This window comes from Muscardinus avellanarius (genome assembly GCF_963383645.1).
Source record: "Muscardinus avellanarius genome assembly, chromosome: 5".
NCBI classification, from domain to species: domain Eukaryota; kingdom Metazoa; phylum Chordata; class Mammalia; order Rodentia; family Gliridae; genus Muscardinus; species Muscardinus avellanarius.
In genome coordinates, this window is record NC_137790.1 from 134,523,947 (window position 1) to 134,536,191 (window position 12,245).

A 12,245-nucleotide genomic window follows, 5' to 3' on the forward strand; every position below is an offset into this window, starting at 1 on the left:
TTTTTTTTTTTTGTGGTGCTGGCCCCGTTACACCTCATTCTCTCTTCAGTGCTAGACGAGATATGTTAAGTGTTATTTCTAGAAGGACTGTGATTCCTACATGCAGAGAACATTTTAATATGTGGCACCCAGCCCCTGATACGGCAGCCCTCAAAGTTACATTATGTCGTTACCTTCTGGACGGCGAAGGGGTCTCTCTGCTCATGGTCCAAGTACTTCTCCAGGTTAAAGAATGTGTCGTAAAAGATGTGGGCCATTCTGCATCTCTTCAGGTCTCGTAGAGTTATTTTGCCTACAGAAAAACAAATCCATCTGGTAAATTTCATCAAGAGCTGTCCTGGCAAGAGAAGAAACTTTTACAGATGTCTAAAATTATATGTTGCTGGGTATGGTGGCTCACACTTGAAATTCCAGGACTTGGGAGGCTGAGACAGGAGGACAGCAGGCTCAAGGCCAGACTCAGCAACTTGGTGAGACCCTGTTTCAAAATTAAAAAAAAAATTTTTTTTAAAGGATGGGGGTGTAGCTTAGAGGGAGAATGTCCCTGGTTCAATCCTTACTACACACACACACACACACACACACACACACACACACACACACACACACACAATGTATATGTTTATTTTATTATAAAAATTACTTTTTAAAAAATTGGATTAAATTCACATAACTTAAAATCCGCCGTTTTAACCATTTAAGTGGTAGATTCAGTAGCACACTCAAAGTGCACGCGCACTGCGCTGTTCAGAGTTTGGATGTAGAGAGCCCTCGAGCCCTTGTTCAGCTCGGCAGCCAGGCCTGCAGGCGCCGCTCACTGGGGATGCGGAGCTGAGGACCACGCCTGTTCCTGGCTGCTTCCCGTCTCCACCTCTGGCCGTAAGGAGCAGAGCAGCATCTTCCACCCTGGCCAGGGTCGTCCAGGTCACGGCTACCATGAACTGAATCTCTGCAACTGTAAATCCAAATAACCCTTTCCTCCTCTAAGTTGGTCCTCTCAGGTATTCTGGTTATAGTGACGAAAAAGCCGACCGATAAAACCACCATCTAGTTCCACGACATTCTCTAACACCCCAAAGAAATTCTGTATCCATCAAACAGCATTCCCGGCTCCCTGCACTCCCAGCCCCTGGCGATAATTCTATTTCTTACAGTGGGCTTGCCGTCACTCACTGCTGGTTCTACACTGGCCATCAAGGAGAAGCGTTAGACACTTCTCTACTTGGGAAGCCTCTAACAAGACTCTGGGAAGCTGAGCACCTTAGGACGATCGGGGTTCCATGCCCACTCTGTTCCGAAGGCACGCAGTGCACACTGCCGTCCACTTGGTCTTACCATCGCTGGCTGGCTTCACCAAGTCCAGCATCTGGCACAGCAGGTCGTGGAACGGCAAGGGCTCGATGCCCATGGCCTCCATGCGCTCACACTGCTCCTCGTAGAAGTACTCGAGTTCGTACATGGAGAGCACACCGTCTCCATCCACATCCATGCAGCGGAACCAGTATTCAACGCTAGGAGACAAGGATGCTTCGTTAGCACTGGCTTGGGAAGGGCTCTTTATGCACCCAGATTTACTTCTGCCCATCTTTCTCTCTAAATTATTTTTCTTTTTTGGTGGCAGTGGGGACTGAACTCAGGATATTCTACTACTGAGCTACATCTTGGTACATTAAGGCCATGTGCTGGCCTTGAACAAGTGATTCTCCTGTCTCAACCGGGCAGACTTATTTCCTTTATCATTCCAGAATCAAGCACTATCCATAGACAGTACCTTTTATTTTTCCTGTATTTCTGTGGGTAAAAACTCGGTACTGACTTTGTACTATGAAAGATGACCTATATGCCCTTCTCATTCTTGTGTGTGTGTGTGTGTGTGTGTGTGTGTGTGTGTGTGTGTGTGTGTGGTACTGGGGGTATAGCACCTCGGAGCAGTAACTCCAGCCTTTTTAAATTTAGAAAGAGTCTTGCTATTGCTGAGGCTGTCCTCAAACCTACACTCCTTCTGTCTCAGTTTCCCAAGTACTGGTTTTACACCATGTGTGCATGCTACCACATTTGGCCTTTGTTTTTTTCTGTGGTACTGGAGATTGAACCCAGGGGCATCCAACTCTGAGCTACCCCAGCCCTATTTTCTTTTTTTGAAACAGGGTCTCACTTAGTTGCGGAGGGCCTTGCTAAGTGGCGGAGGCTGCCAGTGAACCTGCGATCCTCCGTCCCTGCCTCCTGAGTGGCTGGGACAATTAGCGTACACCAGCACACCCAGCCCAGACTGTGGTTGTTTCAAAGTGCTGCTTTTCTATCCCTGAACCTGGCTGGTATTTTTTTTTTAAGAATTAAATATTGATGATACTGGACAAGGGGGCACACACCTGAATCCCAGTACTTGTGAGGCTGTGACAGAAGGATTCAAGGTTCGCAGACAGCCGCAGCTACTTAGTGAGGCCCTTTGCAACTTAGTGAGACCCTGTTTCAAAATAAAGAATAAAAAACGGGGCTGAGGGTGTAGCTTGGAGGTAGAATGCCCCTGGGTTCTATCTCCAGTACTGAAAAAAAAAAAAAGTTGGTGATGCTTTTTCTTCAGATTTTTTCCCCCGATACTGGGAAATGGAACCCAGGAGCATTCTACCTTAGAGCTCTATACCCAGGCCCTATCTATTTTATTCTTTTTGTGTGTGTGTGGTACTGAAGATGGAACCCAGGGCATTCTACCTTCAAGCTACACTCCTGGTCCTGTTTTAGTCTTTTTGTTTTTTTGAAACAAGGTCTCACTGACTTGTGAAGGGCCTAAGTAGCTTCGGATGTCCTCGAATCCTGATCCTCTGGTCTCCGCCTCCTGAATGCTGGGATTACAAGTGTGCACCACCAAACCCGGATATTTATTTTTCTTTTTTTATTCTTAATTTTTAAACAGGGTCTTACTAACTTGCAAAGGGCCTAAGTAGCTGAGGCTGCACTCGATCCAATCTCTGCCTCTCAAATGCTGGGATTACAATTGTGCGCCACCACACCCGGCTTTCTTCAGAGTTTTAAAGGCACCAATGCCTAGTCTTCTATCTAGTGTTGCTGAGACAATCTAAAGCCATATTGAAATCTGATCTTTTAACTGTACAGGGCCTCTGAGTCCCTGGTGGTTTGAAATATGATGAAATGCCTTGGTCTGATCTGACTGTGTAGCTGGGCTTTTCTGAGAGCCTCTTCAGTTTGGAAACCAGTACCCTTCAGATTTTGGAGCCATCTTGAAATGTCTTATTTACTTCCTATGCCTCGTCTTGCTTCTGTTTCTTCTCTAGAATCCTGTTATTCAGACCCACACATCCGATACAACAGCCTTTGAGGGTTTGCACTGTAACAAGTCCAGTAGGAGATGTGTGCTGAGTGTGAATACACAACAGACTTTGAAAGACTACATATAAAAACAATGTGAAACTTTAATAATTTATATTACAAGTTGTAGTAACATTTAAGTATACTGGGATAAACAAAATATGTAACTAAAATTGATTTTAACCTACTTTTTACTTTTTCATTGTGGTTAAATTTTAAGATTACTACGTGGTTTGCATCATATTTCAGTTTTGTTGTGTTAGACTTTTTTGGCCTGCTTCTCTAATCTCATTACTTTTTTCTATTCTCAATTGCTTGATGGTTTTAAAATTGTTCTGACAGGCTTACTTAGCTTTATTTTCTAAATACTGTTTTTTATTGTTATAATTTTGATTTTGCAGAGTTCTTTTGTTGGTCCCCTGAATGTTCTTTTATAAAATCATCTTTTTATTTATAATGTGCTTTTATTGATTAATTACAGACCCACACCATAATGTAAAACATGTTGGCAGCGACGTGCGTGCACACAGTGCTTGGTACTTCCCTCCCTATAAAATAGTCTTTCTATGCATGTCCTGTGAGTATAATTTCTTCTTCTATCTGAGGATATGGATGTTGTTGCTAAAGTTTTTTCTCTGAAAGTCTGTTTCTCAAAATTACCTCCTCCATCCACATTTGTTTGGTCTCTGTCTTTTTTGTGCCAGACTGTACTCTCGGTTATCTAGTGAGCCTCTGTTCTCTGTTCATATTTAAGAGTAGATGCTAATGAGTCAATCAGAAGTCAGATCCATTGCTTGTTGGCTCAGGCTTTACTGTAGAGCGATCTGGATGAGTTCTTTCCTTGGGGATGCCCAATTTAAAAACTTCAGGTCTTTATTCTTAGATTAGTCAGATTCCACAGAAAAGCCTATTTTAGTCTCTTGATCGGAGGTTCAGGCAGGTAGACAGCATTCTGTAAACCGACTGGCATCTCAGCGTTTAATATGCACTTACCTTTGTGTGTGTGTGCTGATCACAGAGCATGCAGCCTCTGAGCCCACCTCCTGCATATTTAATTTGTTGCCCAGGCTGGCCCCGCACCTGCGGTCCTCCTTCGGTGACAGGAAGACACCTGCTGCCGTCGGGATGCGCTTAAGTGCTAAGAGCTGGATCCCCAGAGTGAGGCAAGGAGTGGGGACAAAGCTCTGCCCGGGGAGGGGTGGTCAGGTCACAGTGGCGCAGGGCGCCCCTCCGCTGCTCTGGTCAGCCCTGCGGTCGCTCCTTCCTGACTGGCCCGCCGTGGGCCTCACCAGAGCAGAGCTGACGGTGGAGCACCCGCGGGCCTCCAAACTATGACGGACTCAATCCTTTTTCTTTACACCTACTCACTTCACCCTTGTGGTCCAATGTAAGGGGATGGCACAGTCCGAGCCCACTATGCCTGTCCCCGCCCATCCCGGGCCCCAGGGGAAAAGCACCAACCTCCTGCCAGGACAGTCTGGAGATTAACAACTTCTTAAGTGAACTGTCCACAGGCTCTCCTGTGGCTGGCTCTGTCTTCACCCCACACCCACGTGCAAGGTTCCTGGGATGTCCGAGCCCTGAATGTTTGAAGGTGTTGCTAGACATCTGGTTGACTCTTTCCCCCTCTGTTAGCTTAGGTTTCAGGCAGTCTGCTAAGTTTATCTGCCATCTAGTCTCTGAAATTTTATTTTCACGAGCTCTTCCATTACTATTACTTCATTTACAATTGTGGGTTTATTCCTTAAACAACCACCACCAACCTCTTTTTTTTGGTAGTAGGGATTGAACCCAAGGCCATTCTACCTCTGAGCTATACCCCTAGCCCTTTTTATGTTCTTGGTTGAAACAAGGTCTTGCTAGGTTCCTGAGACTAGACTTAAACCTGTGATCCTCCTGTCTTAGCCTCCCACATACAGAGATTATAGGTGTGGGCTGCCAGGCTTAGCTTTATTTTTTATTTCGAAACAGGGTCTCACTAAATTATGAGGTCCTCATTAAGTTTCTGAGGCTGGTCTCGAACCTCTGATCTTCCAGTCTCAGACTCCTTCCAATCACAATGAACTCTTTTTTTGTGGTGCTGGAGGTGGAACCCAGGGGCTTTTCTACCTCCGGGCTATACTCCCAGACCTATTTTATACTTTATTTAGAACCAGGGTCTCACTAAGTTGCCGAAAGCCTCACTCAGTTGAGGCTGGCTTCAAACCTGCGCGATCCTCCTGTCTTAGCCTCCCAAGTGCGGGGATCACCGGCGCCACACGCCAGCACACAGGAACATTTTATAACTGTTACAAGTTCTCAGGTAAGTCACAATAAGCTCTGCGTGTATCTTTCTGAGGAAGATAAATTTTATGTAATTGTAACATACTGAATGTAATACTTGCAAAGTTCTTTTGGGAATATATTTTAAAACTTGTACTTGCTTGATGTTTATTGTTACTTTTAAAGAACAGGGGCACGCTCATCAAATCCAAGGAGCCATGAGGTACCAGCGGGCATGGTGTGGCCTAGTTGTATCATATCTACTCTCAGAACTGACTCACTTTGGAACAATTTCAGATTGTGGAAAAAACCTTGAAAAGATGGATATATGCAGAGGGCTACAATAAATGTGTTGGTATTTACCATTATTATTCCTCCTCCCCCCTCCCCTCCTCCCCCCTCCATTTTGTCTTTTTGGAACCGGGGATTGAACACAGAGTGCTGCACCTGAGCTATATCCCGGCCCCTATTTTTTCTTCTTAAAAAAACAGTAGTGTTGTTATATTACTAAAAAGGGGCAGGAGAGCCAGGTGGCACACACTTATAATCCCAGCATTCAGGAGGCTGAGACAGGAGGATCGCGGTTCGCGGACAGCCTCAGCTACTTAGCAAGGCCCTTTGCAACTTGGACTCTGTTTCAAAATAAAGAATAAAAAATAGAGCTGGGGATGTTGCTCAGAGGTAGAATGCTCCTGGGTTCTATTCCCCGTACTGCAAAAAACAAACGGGGGGAGGGGAGTGGATTATTCCCCCTGGTCTCTAAGTTGCTAACAGCCTGATTTGTTGAGGCGAGCTTTGAACCTGTGACTGCCCTGTCTCAGCCTACGCAGTGAGGAGTACAGCCTGTGCCACCATACCCAGTTATACATTTTGATTTCTGACAAGGACCTAATTGAACTCAAGTGAAAGGCAACTTATTTTACTAAGAAACATAAACTTAAATACATGTTACTGAAGTTTAAACTAAGAATGAAGTTCTTTACTTTACTAGCTCTTCTATTACTTCATTTATCATTGTGGGTTTGTTCCTTAACAACCACCACACAGGTTACTTTTACATATAAAAGGTTACTTTTATATATAGCTGGGTTACTTTTATATATAAAAAAAGTATATAAAGCCAGGTTACTTTTATATATAAAAGTGTACAGTATATTTGTGTCTGTAACCCCAGCACTCAGGAGGGAGGTTGAGACAGGAGGCTCACAGGCTCCAGGACAGCCTAGCAATTAGTTGAGATGCTCGCCAGCCTATTGAGACCTTGCTTAAAAAAAAAAAAAAAGCTGGGGATGTAGCTCAGAGGTAGAATGCCCCTGGGCTCCATCATTCATGCAAAGACACACACACACACACTTTGCAGTAAGTGGAGCTAGAGGATGCGCTGTATCTCCTGTGAGAGAAAGAAAGCTAGAATGCAGAGACAGATAAGCTGCCTGAATATTTGCCAAAGGTACTGATAGTGCCTTTTAAATATATGAAGAACGTAGTAGATAAATCACAGGTAATTCTGTAAGAAATAGAGAGTATACATATCAAAGTACAAAAGAGAGATGTTTTTGAATGTGGACCTAGAAGAATAAACAAGTTACCTGGTTACTTATCACTGAAAGTTTAGAACCAGGATCTGGCTGTATGGTTAAACACTGGCTGTATGGTTAAACACTTTCAAAGGGAATTTTCTTATTGCAGCTACTGAATACTCTCAAAAATTTCTTCCAATGCAGAGGTTTTTTTTTTTTTTTGTATCAAAAGTAACTTATCTCCAGGTGTAGTGGTGCAGGCTTGTAATCCCAGTACTTGGGAGGTTGAGACAGGAGGATCATGCAGGTTCAAAGCCAGCCTCAGCTACTTAGTGAGACTCCCTGCCACTCAGTGAGTCCTTGTTTCAAAATAAAGAATAAAAAACAGGGCTGGGGTGTAGCTTGGAGGTAAAATGCCCCTGGGTTTCATCCCTGTACCGCGCACGTGCGCGTACACACACACACACACACACACACACACACACACACACACAGACACACACAGTAATTTATCACCAGTATGGTGGTGTATACCTGTAATCCTAGAATTTGGGAAGGTGACACAGGAGGATTGCAGTTTCAAACCCAGCCTCAGCAGCCTAGCAAGGTTCTTAGAAACTTAGCAGTACCCAAATAAAAAATAAAACAGGGTGAGGGGTGTATCTTGGGATTACGCGTGTGTGCCCCCATGCCTGGCAGACTGTGTTTGTGTAACTGTAGACATAAAGAAGATCACAGGGTGAGGGGTGTATATTGGGATCACACGCCTGGCAGGCTGTGTTTGTGTAACTGTGGACATAAAGACCACTTGTCCTTGGACGGCATGAAATCAAGTTCTGGATGGGTGCTTCTTACCCATCCACATCTAAACTCCCACTGCCTATTCAAGAGGAAAGGGAGAGGAAACTCAACTGCTGCTCAGTGAGTTAATTAAATGTAGCATTTGCATAGTCAGCATATATATTTTAGTACTTAAAGGAAGGACAACTCTAATACAAAAACGATTATTACAGACAAAGAAGAACTTTGTATGTGTGGTACTGGGAACTGAGCCTGGAGGCATTCTACCTCTCTCTACTGGAAAATGCTACCATACACTTAAGAAAGATTTAATAATTTAATAATGCTTACTTGCAGCCTCTCCCTCCGTGTGTGTGTGTGTGTGTGTGTGTGTGTGTGTGTGTGTGTGTGGTGTGGTACTGGGGACTGAACCCAGGGGTGTTTTATTTTGGAGCTATACCCCCAGCCCGATTTACTTGCTATTGCTTTGGCTGATCTTGAACCTTCAATCCTCTTCTCCCTGCTTCCCCTGTACTGAGATGATAGTACATCAGTGTGCCTGGTTTAAGCCTCCTTTCTTTATAAGCTACTTAGCCTCAGGCCTTTGTTATAACTCAGAAAACAGACTAATACAGTTAAGGTGAGAGATCTGAGCCAGCTGGCTGGGTTTTCTATATACTCTTGGTTGAATTTTGGTAGGCTGCATATCTCAAAATGATGCTCGACCTCACAGATACTTGTGGTGCTCCCTCCTTTTTCATCTCTAATTCTACGGATCTGGGTCATTTTCTTTTGGTTAGTCTGCTTAGGGGTTATCAACCTTGCTTTTCTTGTCTAAGCCAACTCTTCATTACACTGATCCTCTATAATGCCTTTTATTTTCTATTAACTGCTCTGGCTGTTCTTACTGTCGAGTTCTAATTTCATCCCACTATGATCTGAAGACATAAGGGATTATAGCAACTATTTTGTTTCTGCCAAGACTTGCTTTGTGGCCTGAAATATAGTCTATTTTGGGGAAGGTCCCATGAGTACCTGAGAAGAATGTAGTCAATCGCTGTTTAAAGGAATAGTTTAAAGGTATCTGCTGAGTCCATTTGATTTATGCTAGTTATTTTTGGGTCTGAAGAGTTTTTACTGACTTTTTTGCTTGGATGACCTATCTACTAGTTAGAGAGGTGTGCTGAAATCTTCCAGTAAAATTGAGCTGGGGTCTGAGTCTTGATATTGAGCAGTGTTTATTTTATGTAAGGGCACCAGCATTCGGGGCATGAATATTTACTATAACTTCTTTACCAGTGTGAAGTTGCCTTCTTTATTTCTTCTGGTACATTTTAGCTTGAAGTCTGCTTTGTTAGAAATAAGAGTAGTTGTCGGGTGTGGTGGCGCACGCTTGTAATCCCCGTGCTTGGGAGGTCGAGACAGGAGGGTCGCACAGGTTCGAAGCCAGCCTCAGCTACATAGTGAGGCTCTCAGCAACTTAGTGAGACCCTGTTTCCCAATAAAGTATAAAATAGGTCTGGGAGTATAGCCCCAAGGTAGAAAAAACTATGGGTTCTGCCCTTAGTACCACCAAAAAAAAAAAAAAAAAAAAAAAGAAATAAGAGTAGCAAGCCAGGCATGGTGACCCACACTTGTAATCCCAGCATTTGGGGGCGCTGACACAGGAGGATTGCTCAGGTTCAAAGCCACAAAAAAAAAAAAAAAAAAAAAGAAAAGAAAAGAAATAAGAGTAGTGTGCTTGCTTTTGGTCTCCATTTGCACCGAATACCTTTTCCCATCCTATCACCTTCAGTCTGTGGATGGATGGATGGTGTGTGTTAGTGTTACTAGTGACTGAACCCTGGAGCATTCTACCTCTGAGCTACACCTCAGCCTCACCTTTTTATTATGGTACTGGGTCCATTGGAACCCAAGGGCGTTCTACCTTCAAACTACACCCCCAGCCCTATTTTTATTCTTTATTTTGAAACAGGGTCTCACTGAGTTGTAAAGGGCCTAAGTAGTGGAGGCTGTCTGCAAACTGCGATCCTCCTGTCTCAGCCTCTCAAATGCTGGGATTAACCCCAACCCTTTTCATTTCAGTACAGGGTCTCACTAGGTTACTGAGAGTCTTGATAAGTTGCTGAGGCTGGTCTTGAATCTGTGATCTTCCTGTTTTAGCCTCCCAAGTACTAGTATTACAGGCATGTCTATGACTTTTAATTGGAGTTGAGGCCATTTACGATTCTGTTATTATAGAGAGATATTTATTATTTTCTGGCATATTAGTGTGTTTCTAATGTTTAATTTGGTTTCTGGTTCTCCTTTACTTACTCTTCTAACAAGTTTCATCCTTTCTCAGGCTCTGAGGTTTATTTTTTAAATTAAATTAAATCCCCCCCCCCCAAGTACTGGGGATGGAACCCAGGGGCATTCTACCTCTGAGTTACACCCCTGATCCTATTTTTTAAAAATTATTTTTGTTTTTTGAAACAGGGTCTAAGTTGCAGAGGGCCTAAGTAGCTGAGGCTGTATGCGAACTGTGATCCTCCAGTTGCTGCCTCCCAAATGCTGGGATTATAAGCATATGGCGCCACGCCCAGCTTCTGAGGTTTATTTTTATTTTTTTGCAGTACTGGGGATGGAACCCAGGGGCATTCTACTTCCGAGCTACATCCCCCGTCCTATTTTTTTTATTCTTTATTTTGAGACAGGGTCTCACTGAGTTGCAAAGGGCCTAAATAGCCGAGTCTGTCTGTGAACCGTGATCCTCCAGTCTCAGCCTCCCAAATGCTGGGATTACAAGTGTGGGCCATCATACCTAGCTTTATTTTTAATTTCTTGTATGTGTAGTATTGAAGTATTTTTTGAAGTGCTGGCTAGTAGTCATGAATTATTTTTATCTTGCACAATTTTTATGTTTCCTTTGATTCTAAAGGATAGTTTTTCCAAAGATTGCAATCTTGGTTGGAAGTTACTTCCTTTCAGGGATTTAAATACATCATTCCAACAGGGCTTTGTATTCTAAGCCCTTTGCTTTCAGAGTTTGTGTCAAGAAACCAGAAGTTATTATTATTAGCTTGCTTTTCAGTGTGACTTGGCTTTTTTTTAAAGCCCTTTTCTTTATTTCTTTGTTAGGCATTTTAATTATAACGTGTCATGAAGAGATTCTTTTTGATCGTGTCTATTTGGTGCTCTGAATGCATGTAGATCCCCATCTCGTTTCCTAGGTTTGGAAAATTGCGTTATTTCATAGAAAAGGTTATCAATGCTTTAATCTTGTACCTCGAGTCTCTCTTCAATGCCACTGATTCTTAGATTTAATTTCTTAATGCTATCCTGATTTCTTGAGTATTCTGATCATGGTGTCTTTCTGTCTTTTCTTTATTAGAGATTGAGTATCCAAGATCATATACTCTCTCTTTGAGGCCTGAAGACCTGTCATCATTCTGGCCTAATCTACTGGGGAGACTTTCAACTGAATATTAGGTCTTTCAGATCCTGTATTTTATCTCTTTTTCATTCCTTAGGCTGTCTTTTACTTCACTTAATTTCTTTTTTGTGGGTGTGGTACTGGGGATTGAACCCAGGGGAATTCTGCCTCTGAGCTACACGCCCAGCCCTATTTTTATTTATTTCACAACAGGGTCTCACTAAGTTGTTTAGAGCCTAAGTAGCTGAGGCTGGCTGCGAACCTGTCTCAGCCTCCCAAGTACTAGGATTAACAAGCATGTTCCACCATGCGTAGCTCTATTTTATTTTTTATTTTCAAACACAATCTGATTAAATTGTGGAAGGCCTCACTAAGTTGCTGAGGCTAGCTGCAAGCCTGCAATCCTCCTGTCTCAGCCTCCCAAGTACTGGGATCACCAGCATGTGCCATTACACCCAGCTTTCACTGGTGATTTTAATAATAAACTCTCTGAGCCAGGCGTGGTGGCGCACGCTTGTAATCCCTGCACTTGGGAGGCTGAGGCAGGAGGATCATGCAGGTTCGAAGACAGCCTCAGCTACTTAGTGAGGCTCTCAACAACTTAGTGAGACCCTGTTTCCAAATAAAATATAAAATAGGTCTGGGAGTGTAGCCCGGAGGTAGAAAGACCCTGGATTTTACCCCCCCAGTACCACACACACAAATAATAATAAACTCTGAATTCTCTCTCTGGAATTCCCTCCACTTCATTATCAGTAGATTCAGTTAAGGAGGAGTGGCCATACATTTTCAGAGGTGTCTTACTGGCCTGTTTCCTCAGGTTTTAGAGGTTTTGATTTGCACATCTGTTGGATAGATTCCTTTTTGTCTTTTACGTGGGGATCTTTTGGCTAGTTATCTCTTTATAATAAGTCCTGGGCTGGGGATATATTGTAGCTTCAATA

At 43.3% G+C, this 12,245-nt stretch overlaps 1 protein-coding gene across 2 annotated transcripts in view; it reads right to left on the reverse strand.

Moving 5' to 3' along the window:
• The window catches only part of PPP2R3A (protein phosphatase 2 regulatory subunit B''alpha), a gene marked incomplete at both ends in the record, with an annotated part of 116,915 nt that overhangs the window by 21,989 nt on the left and 82,681 nt on the right, over positions 1 to 12,245 (reverse strand). For both annotated transcript variants that reach the window (XM_080696238.1, XM_080696239.1), the window contains 2 exons: positions 174 to 292; positions 1,336 to 1,511. In XM_080696238.1, the coding sequence (XP_080552364.1) occupies positions 174 to 292; positions 1,336 to 1,511 (295 nt within the window). The remainder of the gene's footprint in view (positions 1 to 173; positions 293 to 1,335; positions 1,512 to 12,245) is intronic.